Source organism: Labrus bergylta, chromosome 9 (genome assembly GCF_963930695.1).
Source record: "Labrus bergylta chromosome 9, fLabBer1.1, whole genome shotgun sequence".
Lineage (NCBI taxonomy): Eukaryota > Metazoa > Chordata > Actinopteri > Labriformes > Labridae > Labrus > Labrus bergylta.
The window spans coordinates 5,828,230-5,849,909 of record NC_089203.1 but is presented as its reverse complement, the minus strand read 5'-3'; the positions used below and the strand labels follow the sequence as shown (position 1 = coordinate 5,849,909).

General features: G+C 39.3%; 2 protein-coding genes across 3 annotated transcripts; one reads left to right on the top strand and one right to left on the bottom strand.

Annotated features, from left to right (window-relative positions):
* Window positions 1-1,399: 1,399 nt before the first annotated feature.
* cab39l1 (calcium binding protein 39, like 1) lies at window positions 1,400-7,789 on the bottom strand. Its single transcript, XM_020629709.3, has 9 exons — window positions 7,468-7,789; window positions 6,938-7,073; window positions 6,672-6,836; window positions 6,385-6,503; window positions 5,465-5,633; window positions 5,324-5,383; window positions 5,176-5,241; window positions 4,934-5,077; window positions 1,400-4,738 (listed from the first exon to the last, which is right to left on the bottom strand). Exons 2-9 carry the CDS (start codon window positions 7,052-7,054, stop codon window positions 4,547-4,549), a joined length of 1,032 nt encoding a protein of 343 aa, XP_020485365.1. The 5' UTR covers window positions 7,055-7,073; window positions 7,468-7,789; the 3' UTR covers window positions 1,400-4,546.
* Window positions 7,790-12,419: 4,630 nt separating this feature from the next.
* phf6 (PHD finger protein 6) lies at window positions 12,420-21,227 on the top strand. 2 transcript variants are annotated; one of them, XM_020629655.3, is made up of 11 exons: window positions 12,420-12,577; window positions 14,740-14,898; window positions 15,253-15,354; window positions 16,977-17,110; window positions 17,216-17,262; window positions 18,470-18,630; window positions 18,714-18,857; window positions 18,944-19,048; window positions 19,156-19,289; window positions 19,660-19,789; window positions 20,394-21,227. In XM_020629655.3, exons 2-10 carry the CDS (start codon window positions 14,767-14,769, stop codon window positions 19,787-19,789), a joined length of 1,089 nt encoding a protein of 362 aa, XP_020485311.1. In that variant the 5' UTR covers window positions 12,420-12,577; window positions 14,740-14,766; the 3' UTR covers window positions 20,394-21,227. The 2 variants fall into 2 exon arrangements, with proteins under 2 accessions (XP_020485311.1, XP_065814464.1); XM_065958392.1 differs by having other exon boundaries at window positions 20,303-21,227.
* Window positions 21,228-21,680: the final 453 nt, after the last annotated feature.

The following is a 21,680-nucleotide window of genomic DNA, read 5'->3' as shown; positions in this document are numbered from 1 at the left end:
TGTTTAACTGAGATGATATGGCTCTTCCTCCACTGTGGGAACGGACGGCAGCAGCGTTATTCCCTGAGTGAACTTTAACCCACTTTCCCATACTGCATGTTTTTCTTCTCTCCTATAGGCTGTGATTGGTGGAGTTTTAGGTAAAGAACATTTCAACTGCCCATTCTGACGGTATTGTTCAGGCAGCATGTTTGATCTCATGAAGCCTGCCAGTGGTAGAGGAGGAGGAGGAGGAGGAGGAGGAGGGTCTTATCATGTCTACCAACATCTTGAGTTTATTTTCACAACACTAGTGTTGGTTCACAAGCGGAGAATCACTTTGTATTTTGCATGTAAGTGTTACATTGAAGCAGAGGAGAAAAAGATGAGCCTGGTGTGATCATAACTTTGTTTTTTTAATACGTTTGCAGGACTCATAATTGATCTCCACACAGACAATGGAGAGGCAGCCTATTGAACAGGCCTCTCGTTGGATACCTCCTGGTAGGCTGGAATGTGTTCCAGTGTTTTGAACTGGGCTGACATGACTGCTTTACTGTTACTGGGAGGAGGGGCTATTTTTAGCTTTATTCATTCGCACCACCAGATAAATAAGTTTGACAAGATGAAAGCTGTTCATGACTTTGTCCACATTGATAAAGCTACATTATGACCTGTACCATTTGAGCACTGTTTGCAATATAAATCACATCAAATATAAATCTTGGTTATATATCGTTTGCAAAAAGTAGATTTAACATTTGACTGACAGGCTGCATCAGATAATATTGAATATTGATAATAGTGACTGCTTACTCACTACTGCAGTAGTGTAACTACGGACCATAAACATTTAAACAATGTTCTTCATTTTAGCTTGATTCATCATTTGAGCCTATAGAAAGTCCATCAGGACTTTATGACTGATTTTGTAACATACTCTGTTCCCAAAGGTCAAGGATGGCCTTCACTGCTCAGCTATATTGAAATATTTGATATATAATCATTTATTAGGGTTGTTTAAATATATTTACTAGCTTAAAGATAGAATAAAAACTAATAGTCTTAGTGAATTTCCCCCGAAAGAAATTCAACCAAGGGAGTCACTTATTTATATCAAAAGTACACTTCAATTAAGTTGTGTAGCGTTAACAGTCATCCGTTATCTATCATTGGGTGAGAGTCGGGGTACATCCTGTCAATCACATATAGAGACAGACAACCAGCCACACTCACATTCACACCTACAGGCACAATTTACATCAGAGACGGGGATTTGAACCAGTACCCTTCCTTGCTGTGAGGTAACAGCGCTAACCACAGCACCACCGTGCAGCCTGTAGCTGTGACAAATGAAACCACATAAACAAGTGTCAGGAAGCTGTCGGTGCACACGTATCTGTTAAAAATCACACAAAAATCAATTTCCATAAAGTTTTTATTTTCATGAATGCTCTCACTCTTTTATCCTTTATAAAGTTATGTACATATAATTCGCTCCCAAGGTAAATAAGGAAAATATCCAGAAGTGAAAAGAGAAGGGGGAAAATAAAAGAAGGCAACAAAGTAAAAAAAAAAAAAAAAAGTAAAGCACAACCAAGATTGAAACAGGAAATTCTAAATCATAAAACATATCATGTCAATCTCAAGGAATTATTTTTTTTAATGTCTATAAAATATTACCAGTGATTTATATAGTCACAATTAGAGGTAGGGTTATAGAAATATGAAATGCTTTGTTTGTACAACTCATACAAAGGTGCCAATTGTTGCCAACAGCGCCCTCTGATGGGACGACTGTGTACAGCATGTCCTTCCCAGAGTGCAGGTCATGGCTCCAGACTCAAAGTTGAAGAAAGTTTGAATGCACATAAAGATTCCAGATTGAAAACTACTTTGGATGATTGATGTTACAATAGATGTCATGTGTTACACAACAGTCCAGTCATCTTGGGTACTTTTACAAAAGCCTGTTATGCAACTTTTGTTTTACAGCAAGCAGTAAGTTTGTTTGTGGTCAGAGTTATAATGACTGCTCTGTATGTGGGTTAAGTCCAACCCATTAACATGGTGTTTGAGAAATTGAGTTACACTAAAAGCTATCACCAAAGTTTGAAATGTTGAATACACATTCTCAAGCAAACTTTCTTTGCAAAGGGATGGCATGACAGTGTACTGTGTGCAGGACTTCAGTCTACTTCTGCATGTTGGCGCACATTCTCAGCAGATTTCTCAAATCATTTTATTGATCCATAAAGGCCTGATGCTATCTTGTGACTACCTGGAGCGGAATACAAGATAGAGATTTCTCTAAAAGCCAATGAACCACCCCTGTAGAGCTACTCTTGATGTAGTCGGTAGATCTCTAATGAAAGAAGCATCGACATGGGATCACATTGAAGCAGAATGCAGAGGATAATAAACCTATGTCACACGCTGCAGGCGGATCTGAGAAATGAACTGTTAATGCATGCGAGACTTGAAATGTACATTTTACCCTTTTAATATTGACTTTGGTTTAAAAGCAAATTAAGAGGTCTGGAAATTTACATAATCATTACGATCTATTCAATGTCTTTAAATAAGGCAAACTTTATTACCAGGTACCACACTGCAATTCATTATGAATTAACCTTTGTGTGGCACCACCAAAGGAAATAGTTCATTTTAAAAATCGAGCGTTCCATTGTGAAAACGAGGTCGCAGTCCCTGTTGGAGGTTGAACTTATTCATCAAGTTCAGGCGTGCATAAAAAAAAAAAAGAATCACTGTCGTGTGTTTGAAATGGTCAAATGTCTTGCCTATGAAGGGAAAAGGAAAGAGAACACAGCATTTGCAAACTCAAATCCCATGAGGTATATACTAGAAGACTGTGCGTACAGACAGAATATTCTTTGAAATCCCTAATTAGCCATTTTAGTGACAATGGCAGAAGTAAGGCATTATTTCAACAAACATCTTCTTAAGTAACTGATCAGCAATGCATGTGAGGAACTCTAATTCAGTGCTCGTCATCCAGAACAAACTCGTTTCTTGTTTTAGCAGTGCATGGGGGTTATGATGTGATACGGCGTGTTACATCACAGGCCTGTTGCAGTGTATTCTATTAAAACGGTTCATTATATTTAATCAGACAATTATGATATTAAAATATCCCATACTTGTTTCAACATCTGCCAACATCTCTCCTTTGTATTATTTGAACTTTAAATAACTAACTGTGTGATGAATGTATGTCAGTGTTGACACATGATTCAGGTGATCAGGTCAGCAAGGGCAAATCAAAAAGTCCAATACCTAAAGCCTGCCGGATTCTCAAATCAGGTGTCACAACAGATGTTTGTTACGTGCCCAGCGGCAAAATGAAATGAGAAAACCTATCCCTTATAGAAGTCAGTGTAAAGACTCTTTGAAATGTCGACTTTGTTTAAGAACACGTTGTGCTCTCGTTTGAGTTTCACAGTGTAACATAATTATGATGCAGCCTTGTTGGCGACACCTCTATGGAAACTGCATTTCAGGTGTTTGCAGTGCTTCAGTCGTAAATGAGAAATGCCTTAGATGGCATAAATAACGTCGTTTAAAGCCTCATGAACCAGTCGTTGGTTTAATCCTTGTATTAAATTGCGATCTTTCGCTCGGTTTGTGTGGATGTCATGAAGTGGGATCAATTGGTTTATCCTGGCTGTCCATGTTAGTGGGGAATGGATGGCTGGTACCCTGCAGCATTATCTGATGCCTTGTTTCTATTTTAAGTGATGTAAGCCTCGCCTGAGCGCGGCCTCAAAATCACAGCACAATAAATTGATTTCTCTATGGTTTTGATTTTCTCTTCCTGTGCCAGCTAATGCATCTGCAAGAACTGCACTGCAGGATAATTCCTGACAGCTGCAACCTCTCACACATGCAACCAAACTTGCCTAACAGCAACACAGAAATCACCAGAACTATTTGCTGACCTGGCCAATATGATCCATGTCAGTCTGCCGAAGCCTTATATCGGATCATTTAAAAACCTGTACAACACAACTGCTAACAATAAGGCAAAAAACCAAAGCTATGCATCGAGTTAGACTAAGCAATGATCAGAGAGAAAAGTTACTGTATGCTTTTAAACCATCAAGCTGCATTAGAAAAATAATATATTTACTCTTCAGTTTTCAATCATTAAAATATGGACACGTTTCTGAGACAGATTTAAAGAGCACCTCAGAGCTCATGTTGGCTGGGAATGGGGGCCAGCAACAAAGAATGCAGAAGGGTAACAGTTTAAGGTCCAACATTACAAGAAGGGACTAAATGCATGTCATAATCACCTAAGAAGAAGCACAATGGTTTAATAACAGTTTTCAGCCCAATCAGGTTGCTGTGGATGGAAATCACCTCCACATCCACACTAACAAAAAAAAAAAAAGTGAAGGAAGTTATCATTACTTTTTTTCCTATATTTTTTTTAGTTAATATTGACTCTTAATGAAGCATGTCTTCTAAGCTCGTTCTTAGCCCTCTGCAGCTCCAGTCACCACCTGTACATGTACAACCTGATGGAGCGGTGTTCCCTTCCTCTTTAAGCTTCCTCTGGGGCAGTTGGCCTCTTCAGGTCGCGGATCTGCTTAATCAGATAGTTCTTCTCATCACAGAACTGCTCGTCCTCTGCTCTGTCGGTCTGAAAGTGGCTCAGGAATTCCACCAGTTTGGTCTGGTTCTTCAGCAGGATGTCCAGCACGGGCTGAGTCTTGTTTGGGTTTGCAACAAATACCTATAAAACGGAGAGAGGGTTCATAATATCACATTTGATAGAGTTACATTCGACGATTAGGTGGCTGTATTATTACAAAAACCTTTTTAAAGCACCATTTTTAAACATCACATCAGCCTCTTATTTTTCAAAAAATGTGTTTCAGTTCACAGCAAACATTAAGTTGTGCACTGATTAAAAAAGTTTAATACACACCTTGAAGACATGGAACGCTTCAAACTGGATGTTTCGGCTGTTGTCTCTGAGCATGTTCATCATCAGCTTTAAGTTCTCTGCCCGACTGATGTATTTTGTCATGACAGTGAAGTTGTGTCTATCCAGAAGAAGTTCCCCAAGAAGCTGAAACATAGCATTTAACTTAGCCACTTTAAAACAGAGCACAGTTAACTCATGTCACATCTGAATGAGTCACTTTAACAGAACAGGAGAGCTTTTACCTTCAGTGACTGACGTTTGGTGACGTAGTTGTCAGAATGCAGAAGCTTCTCATATTCTGTGAACACCTGGGTCAGACATTTTAGAAGCACGTTAGACACGGTATGAGAAATATTTTTCAAAGTTCAAAAACAAGACCAGAAAGCTCACCCTGTCATAATTGTTCTCAAGGAAATCTGCACACATGATCTTGTGTCTTGTGAGGAGATCCTGAGACAAAGCAGAAGAAACCAAGATATCAGATAAAAAACTTTGTATGAAGATGCTGAGAAAGAAAGAACAATAATGTACCTTGAAAGAAGCGAAAGCGTCTGAGGCGATGTCAAAGGTTGAGAGCTCCACATAACCGAAGAAGCAATAGAAGTCTTCAGAGAAGAGCACCGTCCTTGCCAAAGGCTCGTGTCGCAGGCACTCTCTCAGCATCATTCCACAGTTCAGAGCCACTTCTGGACTCTCATATCTGCACAGGATTAACACATGTCATAAGCATCATCAGATTCCAGCATAAACCAGTTATAAAGCAAACAATGTTAATGTAATGCAAACAAAAATAGCAACTAGCCAAAGCAACTCTAAACACCTTTTAATCTGTTTAATTCGTAGATGAATTTTGTATTTCCTGGCCTCATTCTCCATGAGGAGGTAACTTTGCTCTGCTTGATGATAGCTAACTAAACGCAGGCTGAATTTGTAAAAAAAAGAAAAGAAAATGTTTCCTTTTTTGTGTCCCTCTGTTACAATCAGGCTAAACAGTAGTCTTTGCAGACATGGCAAGTTCAAATCCACAGCCAGACAAATCCATATTGGAAGTGGCAGTTGGCAGAATATACAGTAACACATGATCCAACAAAGACTGACCCTCATGAAGTGCAGCCATAACACATACTGCTCTTTGAGTGGGCTGAATGACTGGGGTTTTTTTTTTTTGTACAGCTGTGAAATTAGCGTTCGACTATCGCTCTTGTCATCTACATGTGTAACCCACAGTTGAATGCAACATGTTCACGCTCGTCCCTCTGGGAGTTGTTGAAACACATACCGGCTAATGCAGGAAATCACAAGGCACCACTTATGACTTTGACTTTACCAAATAAGGTTTTAAAAATGAACTTTGTCAAAATGATATCCCTTTACATAACTGTACATATAAAGCATACACACTGAACATGCATCAAATAATTTGTTCCTGAACCTGAAAAAGATGAACTTACCCTTTCAGAAGCATGAAGAGGATCTGGGGATGTGTAGAGATGTATTCTACAGTGGGTGTACGGGTGCCAATCTGACGTCTCACGATATTGCTGAACAAATGAACCACATCCTTCTTCCCCTTTACCAGAAAAAGTACAGACAGATCAGACAGATGATAGAGCAGGTGCTGATGGTTTAGTCATTCTAGTTTTGTGTCAGGCATACACAGTCCCACTGAATACATTGAATTTGATCAATATTTTTTGCATTCACAAGGTTAGGGTACAAACAACATACTTTTCCTTACCTCAAAATCAATCTTTTGCAGGTTTGCAATAAGAGCAATTAGGAGGTTGGTGTTGTACAGCTCTTGTGCAAGCTGAGCCACAGCTTCAGTTTGAGGCTCCTTGTCACCTGTTCCACTAAGTATCTCTTTTAGTGAAGCCAGATTTTTGGATGCCTCCTCTGCAACCTTAATTGCAGAGAAAGGATCGACGACTTAGAGCATCAGTAAGTGTTTAAAACGAGGAGTTAAAATGTTACATGTGATACAGTAGAAACAACATAGCTGACCTTTTCACACTTCTTGCTGTCTGCAGCATCCAACTTTTCCAGGTATGCCACATTCTCCTTCAAACTCCTCACTATTTCAGCAGGGCTCTTCTGAGACTTTCCAAAAGGGAAAGGCATGGCTGCTAGTTTCAAATCCCTGAGTAAACACAACACTGTTTCACATCACTATGGCTTTACAGTTAAAGTTATTTGACTTCCTGTAACCTCTTTGCGTCGGAAAATGGCTGAAAAGTCTTCACCTGGGGCGACCAATAATACAGCTAAGTTAGGTTTACTGTCCGACTGATTATAAAAACTTAAGAGTAAAGGCTTATAAAGGATTTAAAGGCCATTATAGCATGAATAGCTAACGCTGCTAACGTTAACGTAGACAAGTTTTCAAAGATAAGATGCGGGCATAAGCAAAGTTGTGTTAGCTTGTGACCTAGTTAGCTGTGGCAAAGAAACAAACTAGTGTCCGTGTGTTGACAGGCAGGACCTCGGAAAACACACTGAACAAAGTGCTGAAATATCATGCTGTCAAGACTCACCGTGTGAACTCTGGATGAGAAGCTGAAGGAGGCTCGGTGGCTAAAGGTTAGCTAGCAGGCTAGCAAGTTGTCTTCACTTTCTTCCCTTCACTTTAACGCTAGTTTCTCTGAACCGTCTGTGACCTTATCTCTGATCTGTGACCGTCTCACCAATTGTAGCTACAAGTTGATCAAACGTACGACTTTCATAGCTGTGATATTTCATGTAAATCGTCAGTCACCTAACTTGCTAGCTGCACTAGCTGTGGAGAGAGAAGTGCTGGTGCTGGCCTGTCTGACAACTTCATTTCCCTGTTCTCTGTTCTGGTGAAACTCCCCGTCCTCTCTCCTCATACCGGGGACACTGGGCGGGTCTGTTTTTGCTTTACAAACTGACTGCCACTCATTTCAGCCAATGACTCTGACCACACGATGCTGTGGGAACTCCCTCTTCACTGTAGGTGCGCATGTTTCAATATTTACACATTTAGTGTGGGTGGAAAGATCACAGACTCCACCAGAGGCCGTGTCAGCCGGACTGCCCCGCAACAACAATCAAGTGCACCCAATTTATAAACGATGGGGCAACGAGTATGAGGGACAAAAAATGACTAAAGTATAAATAAATAAATAAATGTTGGGAGAAATGCATACAATAATGTATGAATAAATAAAGAATTTAATAAATGCATCAATAAATATATAAATGCTGAAAACAATACATCAATGAATAAATAATAAATACACTTTGTTAATGAAAAAGGCTATTTATATATTTGTACATGTATTTATTCATTTATTAGCGTATTTCTACAGTTATATATGTATCAATGCATACATTTCCACATTAATTGAGATATTAATTTATAGGATAGGATAGGATAATACTTTATTGATCCCCAGAGGGGAAATTCGGGCGTTACAGCAGCACAGACAAGAAAGCACAAATACACATTAAACAGAATAGATAAGATAAATAAAAATAAAAATAAAAATAAAAACAGGGGGTATATACAGTACAAAAATGAATGTTGAAGTTAACTGGGGGGAATTGAGAACTGAGACAGTATTTGAAGAGAATGACCAGATAATGACAAGATAAAGTGACAAGTGATGATTAAGGTGACTTGGTATGATAAATAAATAGCAGCAAGTAATGTAAACAGTAGAGAAGAGAGGCAGTGTTGTACCACAGTAATGCAGAGTGCAGTTATATAATATAATGTAGTATAATATAATATAGTGCAATATGAACAATATAGTGTAATATAATGAAATGTTATATAATATAGACTAGTATAATAATATAATAAAAATATATAGAATGTACAGTATATATGTATATATATTGACCTAATATATAATACATAAGTAATAATAATAATACAATAATACAATGATAATAATGAAGCAGGTCATGTGGGTAGTGTTTTATGGGGGTGAAGTTTTGTGTCAGGATGGACTGTTATTGTTGTCATAGGCTGCTGTTGTACAGTCTTATGGTAGTGGGCACAAAGTAGCGCCTGAAGCGCTCTGTTTTGCACCTGGGGGGGATGAGGCGTTGGTTGAAGGAGCTGCCCATCTGCCACAGCTCACCATGTCGAGGGTGAGAGGAGTTATCCAGGATGGATAAGATTTTGTCCTTCATCCTCCTCTCAGCCACTGTCTCCAAACTGTCCAGATCCAGACCCACTACAGAGCGGGCCTTCCTCACCAGCTTGTTCAGTCTGTTTGCCTCACCAGTCTTGATGCCACCCCACCAGCACGCCACAGACTGGTAGAAGGTCTTCAGGAGTCTGTTGCAGACACTGAACGATCTGAGTCTCCTCAGGAAGAACATCCTGCCCTGTCCCTTCCTGAAGAGGGCGTCAGAGTTGTGAGACCAGTCCAGTTTATTGTTGATGTGTACCCCAAGGTACTTGTATGAGTCCACCCACTCCACTTCCTCCCCCTGGATGATGACTGGGGCAGGGGGCCTCTTCTTCTTCCGGTAGTCCACTACCACCTCCTTTGTTTTGCTGATGTTGAGCTTCAGGTGGTTGCTTTCGCACCATGTGACGAAGCTCTCCAACAGTCCTCTGTACTCCTTCTCGTCGTCATCAGTGATGCACCCAACAATGGAGGAGTCGTCGGAAAACTTTTGGAGGTGGCAGGAACCAGAGTTAAACCTGAAGTCTGATGTGAAGCAAGTGAAGAGAAAAGGCGCCAGAACAGTTCCTTGAGGTACTCCTGTGTTGCCCGTCACTACATCAAAGACACAGCCGTCGACTCTGACATACTGTGGCCGGCCCGTGAGGTAGTTGAAGATCCAGGCTGAGATGTCAGGGCGCAGGTGCATATCCAGCAGTTTGTCCCTCAGGAGGCAGGGCTGGATGGTATTGAAAGCACTGGAGAAGTCAAAGAACATGACTCTCACAGTGCTTCCCTTCATCTCCAGGTGTGACAGGGCTTTGTGGGTCAGGAAGATGATAGCATCCTCCACACCAATGTGCCTCTTATGTGCAAACTGCAACGGATCCTGGAAAGCAGTGAGCAGAGTCCTCAGGTGCTGGAGAACCAGCCTCTCAAATGTCTTCATGACACGTGACGTGAGTGCCACAGGTCTGTAGTCATTGAGGGAGCTGGGACGACCTTTCTTTGGTATCAGGACGATGCAGTTCAATTATTTCCGTATTTTTACATTTACACATCTATTTACTTCTGTGTCCAGGTCGTAAGAGGAAAAGTATATATGTAAATTTACTTCTGTCTGTTTTTCAAAATTGACCAGTCCTACTTCAGTAATGTTAGGATGGCCCACTTAATTTACATATTTATATGTAAATTTATCATCCCATTAATCCAGCCATCCAGATTTACCTAATAATTCACTTTTTTTTGGCTACATCTGTAAATTTTGCAATTACTGTACATAGCACAGAATTACTGTACATAGCACAGACTCTTGCACTCAATTACTGTACATAGCACAGACTATTGCACTTTCTGCTTATTTGCACTTCTGGTGAGATGCCAAACCTCATTTCGTTACTCTATACTTGTATATGTGTAATGACAATAAAGTTGAATCTCATCTCATATTTACTTTTCCTTGTACAACATGGACACAGAAATACATAAATAAATATCTGAATATATTTATTTATATATTATTTTTTATATGAATTGTTGCATTTATTTATATATATATATATTTCTTTATGTATTTATTGATGCATTTATTTAATTATTTATTTTTTCATACATTATTGTATGCATTTCTCCCAACATTTATTTATTTATACTTTAGTCATTTTTTGCCCCTCATAAACAAAATGACATTTAGAAAAAATAAATGGGTTTTTATACAGTCACTTTCTTCATAAGTTTATGGGATTTAGACGTTTCAAACACAGACGTATTTAAATGTTATATATTTATTTTTAAAGCAAAAGGTTAAAGGTGCATTGTGTAGTTTTGGTAGTGAAATGTGAAAGTTGGAGAAGTTAAACAATTATATGCTATATTTTCTGAACTGAATACACAAACTTTACTCAAAGAAAAAAATGGGTCCCTGAACACTGTTTGGATCTTAAAAGCTACTGGTCAGGAGAGTAACAATTTCACTATTGCGGCCCCCCACCATAACTTCAAACACTCAAATAGTGTTACAGGGACCAAATCTTCCTCTGAGGACAGTTTGTGTGTATAGAGTTATGAACATAAACCACAGAATCTGTACATTTCTCCAACTACCAAAACTACATTGTGCACCTTTAAGAGTTCAATTTTCTGAACACGTGTTCAACATAAATTCAGAGCATTTATATGCAAATAAGAAAACATGCTAAGCCACATGTAACTTAATATCCAATCAAACCCCTCGCCAACATATAGCAGGATCTACTTTGCATAAATGAAACCTGTTTTTACATTTGGCTAATTTAACTGAGTTAACTTCCTGTCTGTTTAAGATTCCCTCCAAAGTAACCTTTAAGGGGCTGCTTTAGTTAGATCTAATGATTTATAACGCATCTTTTCCCCCTTAGGATGAACTTTGAACTAAATCTTTTAGCCAAAAATGAACAAGATAATGAAAAAATGTGAATTCTTCAACTCAACACAACACACACCCCTCATGTTTTACCCAGGTTTCAAATAAATTACCTTAAAAACAGTTCACATCATGGCACAATAAACTGTAACAGACATTGTCAATGTTGTGGTTAAGTTATACATTTTGACAACATAAGGTATTTGATTATAATTGGTCACAATAGTATGTTAAATAAGTCGTTTTTCACTGGGCTTGACAAATCGTCATACACCTGGTTCAGATCATATCTTCATGGTCCAACCTGTTATTGCCCAACTTCATTGAAGTCTTGTACTTTAATAAATTTTATCCATCAGGGTTTGTATTAGGTCTCCTACTTATCAATCTCTCTAAGAAAACCATCATAAAACAATACCCTATTCATTTTCCATCTTATCGCCTTCTTCTTGTCCATAGCAGTTCTAATTTATAAGAAGCGTAAAGTTTGCTTCGGACACCAATTGGTCACATAACCTACTGTGCATTTTACATGTAACCTACTGTCTCTTGTTAGCAATGGACACAAATAAGTGTAGGCTAGGCCTGCACATTAAATTAACCCTCTGAAATACTTTCAGTACAGGGTCTTTAATTAAGACACTTTCTAATCTTGGAGCCCACTTGTATTCATTTAATGTAATTAAGGATTCATGATGAATGAAGGACCAACATTTAATATTTATTTAATTGTTTTAGTGTAGTGCTCGAAGTACAAATACCTCCAACTCGGACTAATCTTTTAGTAAGCCTACATCTGCTAAATGGATATTGACAAATTTTTTCGTCATGAGTTGTTTTTTTATGAAGCAGTTTTCTCTTAACTCCGACCTCCTGCATCTTTTTCAAGATTGAAACATTGCAAGAGCTCAAACGTGAACGGTACTTTTATTTTGAAAGCCATACCCGGAAGTGTTGCTTCCTCGTATACTACAGCTAGCTTAATGCTAGTATGAAAAGCCCACGATCACTTCTGAAGGACGGAAAGAAACACCGCCACTGATCGGAACACTTTACCATCCTTTCATTTAGTCTCAGTGAGAAATAAGACATTAGCGGGTAAGTTGTGAGCTGTGTACCAGTGGCTGGGTGGTAGTCGTTCTGTTTCATGGCCTATAGTCCGTATGAGGCCGTAGTGCTGGCTGAGCCGCTCTCTCTTTTCTCGGGGAAACAACATCACGTATGGCGCTCTTTACTTCGAAACGCTTTGCGAAGACCCGCCGCGCCTGTCATGATAATTTCCCACATTTAAAGGGAAATATTCACAGTTATTCGGAATCGAGCAAAACACATTATCGAAGTGTCATATTTTCCTTCCCTCGACCTTAAGTTTTCCTTCATGAAAAGGCCTTGAGAGAGAGAGAGAGGGGCGTAGAAATGATCTTAGTTAAAATAGTTTTCTGTTATAGCTGGTTTAGAAAGAGGCACACACCCCCTTTAATTCAAAACTTTAGAAGAGAGGTTTTTTATATCCAACTCGTGCTCTTCACAAATCAGCGACACATTGCACATATTGTACAGGGTTGTGACATGAGAGGCTTTAAGTGAAGATCCGAGGTGTAAATAAAGGATATTAGATGTTATTTACATGTAGAGGGTTGTGTGAATGCAGGCTCAGGGGGCTCCGCTGCTGCAGCCGCCGCAGTGAAATCCTGGCCCTGCTATCATGGCTGTAATGGCTCTAAGGCGTCGCAGCACACTGCTTTTGTGCTTATAAAAACACTTTCGTTTGGGGACTATTAAGGACCGAGAAGATTTATTTTATGCTCAAATCTCAAATTTTAATAAATGTGGCGCCTCGGGCCTCGTTTGAGACACAATGAAACAGACTATTTCTGCAAATGACAGCACACATTTGGAGGTTGTATCTATACTCTGGAGATGAGGAGGGTTTCAACCATTCTTTATTATTTCAAGAAAAAGAAAGGATATTGATACACAGGTATGTTAAAACACGTGTAAAATGACTAATATGATGCAATAGCAATACCTATATATATATATATATATATATATATATATATATATATAATTATATTTAAACATCCGAGCAACTGTGTAAGACTTCAGTGCTTATAACAACAGGCTACACAGTCTAAAATGTTTAAATGTTTATATATATATATATATATATATATATATATATATATACATGTATAAATGGTATGATGCAAGTTGTGCATTTTAGAAGGAGCAGAAGTGCAACAGTATGTGTGCAAAATTGGAAATATTTAACCACATTTCTCATTTTGCACGCACAAAAACAAGTTCTTCTCCTTGTGGTGTCCCAAGACTTTGAAGGTAAACTGGGTTTCATCAGAGACCTCTTGCTGGTTTCCCTTTTCTCTTCCTGCTTATACTGATTATGATCGGGGAAGAATGTTTTAGTTGCAGTTTCTCCCACTATTGTCTGCATCTACCACATTCAACAATAAGACTTACATTACATTATTATATAATCCTCTTCAAACATGAGCAGGACTTCTCACATATGTCTGCCACAATCAGGAGAATAGTATTCATATAGAACGTATCTGCAGCTTAATCAAGGAGGAGGATCAGATGTTGAGAAAGTGTGAAACTGATTCTTTAATAAATATATGAGCACCATGTGTGTGTTTAAGACACAGGACGTGTTAGACTGCTCTCTGCTCAGTGTTGGTTCTTGCAGTAGAAGTGAACTTTTGGAAGTATTGTTTCTTTTTGTTTATTGGATAGAGTTTCTGAAGGCTTCTATGCAGAGGTTTTATTCATTACTTCAAAGTACTCATATTCAGTGGAAGAAGTTGAGAGCACAGTTTGATCTCATATTGTTGTGTTTGTACGAGATGTTTCATGACCAGTACAACAGAAAGCAGAAATGTCAATTTCAACTCCAAACTCTGCTTTTGTATCACCTTATTGCTTATATGGTGACTCACAATTTTCATTGTTCATTTGACATGGCCAAGGACTCAGAGAATCATTGAGATGAATCTAAAGTCTTCCATTATGAATCTGATGTGAGCTGTAATCATGAGCTGTATTTGTGAGGAGTGCATTAGTGTACAATGCTGTTATAAGAGAGTGTGTGTGGCATCGTTAGGCAGAGTTACAGGACGAGTACATCGGACACACTTTTAACACTGCTTTTATAAAACCTATTCTGTGGGGTTTCCACCAGCATGTTTGATGCAGAGTTATATTTACATATTTATTTGTTTATTTGTTTGTTTTTACAGAAAATTCAGCAAAAGAAGCCTTGGGTCATGTCAGGACAGAGGAAAGGAGCTGCAGCTAAGCTGCCTAAATGTGCCTTCTGCAGGACCAACCGGGATAAGGAGTGCGGGCAGCTGCTAGTGTCCGACATCCAGAAGGTGGCGGCCCACCACAAGTGCATGGTGAGAAGAGCACAGCATCCAGATTAATGAACAGTTCAGACTAAAGGAGTTGTTTGGTTGTTTCATTTGTTTGTATGAGGAGACACTATTTCAAGGAGGAGAAAATATATATTTTTATATATTTTTAAGTATTCATCAGAAAAGCATTGAAATAATATCTTCGTATTTCACGGTGAAATTGAATCTGAAGCTGCTAAAGCACATTTCATCCATGTTACCTCTGACATTGTTTTAGTAACTGATACGTCAGCAGAAGAAAGAGAAATGAACAAATGGAGACATTGTGCATACCATCATCATCATGTCAAAATCAATTATTTAAAACATGTTTTTAAATAAAAATGTCCTTTGCAGCTTTTCTCCTCTGCCTTGGTCACGTCTCACTCAGACAGTGAAAATATTGGAGGCTTTTCCATCGAGGATGTGAAGAAGGAGATCAAGAGGGGAAATAAATTGGTAAGTAACTGCTGCCCCTCTCAGTGTGGCGTTATATATAAAATATTAATAATCCCAGAGACGTGGAGAGGGGATGTTACAGGGCTTTAATGTAAGGAAACTGAAAATGAGTTTACATGTAAGTGAACTGGCTGTGAGCGGTGTCATCACCTCGACATAGAGCTCAGTACTACTTACTTTATGTGAACAGTTGATAAGATGGTAGGTGTGCTGATACTGGATGATGCTGTTTTCTTCCATATGTAGTACCAATACTGTGTTGTTAAACTCCCTCTCTCTCCATCTCTCAGGGTGGTCTCTCTATTCTCCATTTCTGTAATCATCGTACGTACTGTATAATGAAAAGGACTCTAGCTAGTAGTAAAAACAATTGGTGTGTTTGATCTCTCCTTTAAGGAAGACATCAGCCTGTCCCGCCTACATAAAGATCTACATCCACATGTTTTTTTTTGTTTTTATTTAAAGATTTATTTTTGGGCTTTTAATGTAGAGATAGGACAGTGGATAGATTCAGAAATCAGGGAGAGAGAGAGTGGGGAATGACATGTGGGAAAGAAGCCACAGGTGGGATTTGAACCTGGGCCACCCGCTTGGCGGAGCAAAGCCTCCATACATGGGGCGCGCGCACTAACCACTGCGCCACCAGCGCCCCTAGATCCACATGTTTGAATGAGAATACAGGGTACAGCTCATTTCATGATACACTGTTAATAATAACAATAAGATGGGTTCTCCATGAAATGAAACTGTTCTCACAGGTTTCATTTATTTTTTTATTCAACCTTTATTTAACCAGGTTGATCCCATTGAGATGAAGAACCTCTTATCAATGGGAGACCTGGCCGAGACATTCAGCAGCATAGACACAGAGTCACAGACAGATACACAAAGAGAGACAACGTACAGTTAACAAAAACACTCATTAGCATTAAAAGAGATCGGAGATGTTATGTTGAGCGCCCCATGTACAGCGGCTGTAGTTCTTTTGAATCCGACCTCGGCCTTTTGCTACATGTCAACCCCCACTCTCTCTCCTCCCAACATTACTGTCTCTCTTCAGCTGTCCTATCCAATAAAGCCAAAAAGATCCCCCCCCACCCCAAAAGATATATATAATGTATAGTGTAGTCTATAATGAACATAAACCTTATATACCTATACATTTATTTTAATTTCAATGAACTTATCTCTACAAATCACTTTTCTAACTAAATGATAAATATTGATGATATGACTTGAACTGTGCCATCTTCATCCACAGCCGGTTCAAGCTTGATCTGCTAGTTTTCTGTTTTTGAAGCCTTGATGTTTGCTTCTGTCTTTTCTTGTTTAAAAAAAAATTCTCCAGCTTTTTTGATTTCATCGCCACAGAGATAATACTCTGATGATGTTTTGCATCTTGTGTCCTTTGAGACAAACAGTTACTGTATGTCTGTAAAGTCCACATGATCTGTTGAGAGAAATGACCCTTAAGGCCAATATCATAAAGTCACATTTCACGTTACTTGTTGACACATCACATCTTGTTGTTAGATATCTCTACTGAATGTTGAAGGTTGTTCTTTAGCTGAACCTCTTTATGAATGATGTACCCCCCCCCCCCCCCCCCGCTCCCCCCGCAGATGTGCTCTTCGTGTCACAGACCGGGAGCTACAATCGGCTGTGATGTGAAGACGTGCAGGAGGACGTATCACTTTTATTGTGCTGTGAAGGACAAGGCCCAGATCAAAGAGAATCCCTCACAAGGGATTTACCTGTAAGTCACTTTGCTGTTTGATTCTTCAACATGTTCATCCACTCCGGTTCATAGATGTTTTTATTCATGTTAGATTCAAATCTTTTCATTTTGACTCCCAAACAGTGTTTACTGCCGCAAACACCGGGATGCTTCTCAAGACGGCTTTCAAGGTAAGACACGTTTAATATCTCAACCATACCCACTCCCATGAATTTGACTTTTTATGTACAATAATAAATCATTCTCTCAGGGAGATTATTGCCTACTAATCTCTACTTTAGCTCACCCCAGCTGTGTGCTATGATATTATCACATCTATCATACTGCATCAGTTCTTGGTCTCAAGATTCACAAACAACTTTAAAGCCAATCAAATCTCTCTGTAACCAGACAATAAAACTTTGGAACAGTCGACCAACTGAATTAAAAATGCAACAGAGTTTGAATGGTTTTAATAAAGGTACTAAACCATGGCTGAAGGAGAAACAATTACTGCCTTCTCTTTGTAGTTGTAGTTTATCCCTTTTTGTATTTATAACTCAGCTGTTTTCATTTTCTTCTCCTTTTGATTTGTCTTCATTTCTATCTGTTTTATCTAAAAGCCTCTCCTGGACAGGTGTTGCAGTTTAACATTTAAACACTAAAGGCCCTGACACACCAAGGAGATCATCAGCCGTACATCCTATTTGAACCGACAGTGAGCGATAGTCGCCCTCGTTTTTGCGGTGTGTCCAGCTCCGTCGCTACATCGTCATCCCCCCTGTCTGCCTTTTTTCGTCGGTTGGCGTCGGTGCAGTTGGTGAGAGGAAACTCTCTGATTGGCTGTTTGGAGGTTTCATTTATCTCCAGCTCTCGACACAGGTTCAGGAAAGCCCCTTGAGCACGCTGCATGCTTTCCCTCCTTTTAGTGCGGTTTCTCCTTATTTGTCGCCTCCGCCACTTCTTTTCTTTTTCCACTATAAGACCAAGGGCTGACAACGCCAGCGCCATTTTCAACTTTTTATCAGACATCTCGATTAGTAGGCTACCTATAATACGAGTGGTGACCGACAGCGGTGTGAAAATGGTCTTCTCGTATCATAACAACAGATTAACGCCGCCTGCTGGCATGAAGCGTTATTTCCTCTCATGCACAGAACGTAAACGTGGTGGTTAGCCGTCGGCTGAAGTCTTTGCGGTGTGTTCAAGTGCAACTTTTTGGCCAAGACACAAAGGCGTCGGCAGACAACAGGAGTTTTTTACTGTCTGCTTGGTGTGTCAGGTCCTTGAGAGCAGTGCATCTGGGACTTGTGCATGTTTAAATGTTATGTTTCTGTATGTCCATGTCAAATAAACAAATCCATAAATCGGTCATTGTGAAATGTTCTATAACCATAGATGAAGAGGAAGGTGTGGCCAATGATTCAGACTCATCAGCACCACAAAGTAGAGGCCGGGGAAGGTTTGAGAAGGGGAGAGCTAAGGTCGGATCTCGTGGCCAATCAGAAGACGCTCGCTCGGCGTCCTCACAGGCTGCAGATGAAGAAAGCTCCTCCCATGTAAGGCACAATATCCGTTCACACATGAGAATCTGTGAAAGTGACTTTGAACAGTCTGTTCACTGTTACGTCCTGTGATCCAGCGGGACAGGTCTCCTCTGCGGGCCAGCCCAGGAGACGGTGGCCAGCGATGTGGCTTTTGTCACGCAGGTGATGAAGAGAATGGAACAAGAGGAATGCTTCACACCGACAACTCAAAGAAAGTGGCTGCACACTACAAGTGCATGGTAAGATTGTTGAGTACATGTTGTCTGTGTGTGTGCTCGGACAGTACTTTATTTGACATCTTTTTGTTCTGTATGATCCTTCTTAGCTCTTTTCATCGGGGACAGTGCAGCTGACGACAACATCGCGGGCGGAGTTTGGAAACTTTGATGTGAAAACAGTCATCCAAGAAATCAAGAGGGGGAAAAGAATGGTGGGACGATCAGCTTTTTTTTAAAAGCGAGACTACAGTTAGTTTGAAAGAGAATCACATTCTTTATTTATCTCTAACTTTACTGCTGTTGGTTTTGTTTTTTCCAGAAATGCACCCTGTGCACTCAGTTGGGTGCTACCATTGGGTGTGAAATCAAGGCCTGTGTGAAGACCTACCACTATCACTGCGGCCTGCAGGACAAAGCAAAGTACATTGAAAACATGGCGCGTGGCATCTACAAGTGAGCTGCACTTCTAGAGATAATCACATTTTCTATTTTATATATAACTTCTAACTTCAAAACCTGGCTAACATTTGACTGTAATTTATTATAACATATTTTCAGCTGGAGATATTCCAATAATATTTAAAGTTATTGATGCAATAAGTTCATCTGCACTTTGATATAAAGTTTTACAAATGATTACTAAGAAAGTTTCCCTTTAATGGGAGAAGGTCACGTCAAACACAGCTGACCTACAGGTGATGACTCAGTAGGATACTTTGACTGCTGTCACATCTTCACTGAACCATATGGAACTTTCAAAGGGATCCCTGGATTACATTGGAGCTGTGCAACAGAAAGATGACAGGTCTTCTTTCTTTTTTAGACTATACTGTAAAAACCACAGTGGGAACGAGGAGAGGGACGAGGAAGACGAAGAACGAGAGAATCGCAGTAGAGAGAGAGCAGCGATTGACCACCGGGGAACACCATCAACACAAGTGAACGGCAACTAGGTACAATACATGGTTATTTTTTATGAAGATACTTCAAATATGTCCACATTGAATGTCAAATGTGTCATTTTTTCCCCAACTGCAGCCGTTGAATGAATGGAGTTTCAAAATGTCTTGTTATTCTCGTGTTGATTTTAAAATTCTTTTAACTGTCTATGAGGCACTACATGGCCTTGCACCGGACTACATCTCAGAGATTATTTTCATTTATGAAGCAGGACGGCCCCTCAGATCCTCCGGCTACATTTCAGCTGCTACGCTCTGAGGTGCTGGAACAGTCTGCCAGAGGATCTGAGGAGCTGAAAATATTGATACTTTTAAACTTAAACTAAATACATACCTATTCAGTCTAGTTTTTATGTAGGGCTTTTATACTTAAATTTGTATCATTATTATGTTTTTATGTTTTAACTACACATTTTGTATTTCCTATTTGTGTTAGTCTCTACTTCTAAATCCATTTTTATTTCTACCCTGTTTTGTCACTATTTTATGTTTCTTCTTGTTTTTCAGTCGCTGTAAAGAACTTGGAATTACATTTGATTTGTATGAAAGGTGCTATATAAATAAAGCTTGATTGATTCTTATGATGCCTTTCTTTCAGGTTGACATTTGGGATGAAACGTGGGGTGAAAACAGAAGAACTCACAGTCGAGCAAGTGATATGTTTTTATACTAAATCTTAGCCTACTCACAAACCGTGGTCTTTAGGCTCCCGTGATTTGTCCTTACAGCTTCTTCCGGTAAATAGACAGGATGCCCAAATGTTCACCAGATGTCTTCTTCATGACTCCATGTTCTGAGTTGGCTAGATGATCTGTTGACTGACTGATGGTTCTTTGCAAAGCACTGGACTGCTGCAGGATCAAGAAAAGTCATTACCAACCTTTCCAAAAGTCTGAGATGGGCTCAACTTTCAAATACACGTATTCTTGCTGTGAATAAGATGTAATGGACTGATCGTTTGATTGTCACTTGCCACACATCCCCACGGCCTACATGCTCCCACACTTGCTGAAATGGATACATTCTTGCTCTTCCTTTGTTACGAAAGGACTCATTTTTAAGAGGGGTCTGTTTTGTTACTCGTCTCTCTATCAAGTCGTGCAGTTTGATGACTTTGTTTCTGTAATCATGTCTTAAGAATACTCTTTTGATGTTAGCCTTTTTATTTTCTTGATATGTCATATTTTGCTACTGTATTATCATTATGAATCATTTTTAATATCTGGATTTCAGACAGTCACAGTTACAAGTTCTGCCAGCATGCACTTGTACTTTCTCACTGTTAAAGGAAACATTTTCTTATTTAGCTGCTAGAGGGCAGAGTAGAGCTCCTCAGCAGATTTGGCTTGAATTTGTTTGATGTACTATTACTTGTATCTCGACAAATGTACCCATGGATGATTTGAAATAGAAAAGATTTTATTTTACACAATTCATGAGTAAATCGAGTCTTTTATTCGTTAGGTGTGTTCATCACTACTCACAATAGAAAGCACTGATCACATCTGGTTACAGGATGTCAAAGGTGATATCTGATGAGGTCTGAAGATCGAGGGTTGTTACACTAGCTGCCATTTCTTAAAATCAGACAACTGCTGTACACACAACAACCACAGTTCCAGCGTGATGCTACGACGGAGTATTAGGGCCACGTTAAAGAAAAAACAATCTGACATTTTGAGATTAGAGTCGTACGTTTACAAGAATAATGTCGTTACGATATTAAATGTGTAAATCGATTTAAATGAGGCTATGGTTAAAATTATTATTCTGAAAGGTTGTATCGGAAAAATGATGAGTGGAACCCTAAAGAGTAAGGAGACAATTTCATCCACGTCAGTGTGGTTCTTTCTTCAGAAAATCCCCAGTCTCTTACAGTCTCTTT

Coding starts and splice junctions, on each gene's coding strand:
- phf6 (XM_020629655.3), top strand. CDS start 14,767: ATGTCAGGACAGAGGAAAGGAGCTGCAGCTAAGCTGCCTAAATGTGCC. Junction 15,355..16,976: donor TCAAGAGGGGAAATAAATTG/GTAAGTAACTGC, acceptor CTCCCCCCGCAG/ATGTGCTCTTCGTGTCACAG. Junction 19,290..19,659: donor ATGGCGCGTGGCATCTACAA/GTGAGCTGCACT, acceptor TTTCTTTTTTAG/ACTATACTGTAAAAACCACA.
- cab39l1 (XM_020629709.3), bottom strand. CDS start 7,054: ATGCCTTTCCCTTTTGGAAAGTCTCAGAAGAGCCCTGCTGAAATAGTG. Junction 5,078..5,175: donor CCAAACGTCAGTCACTGAAG/GTAAAAGCTCTC, acceptor GCTATGTTTCAG/CTTCTTGGGGAACTTCTTCT. Junction 4,739..4,933: donor AAGCGTTCCATGTCTTCAAG/GTGTGTATTAAA, acceptor TCCGTTTTATAG/GTATTTGTTGCAAACCCAAA.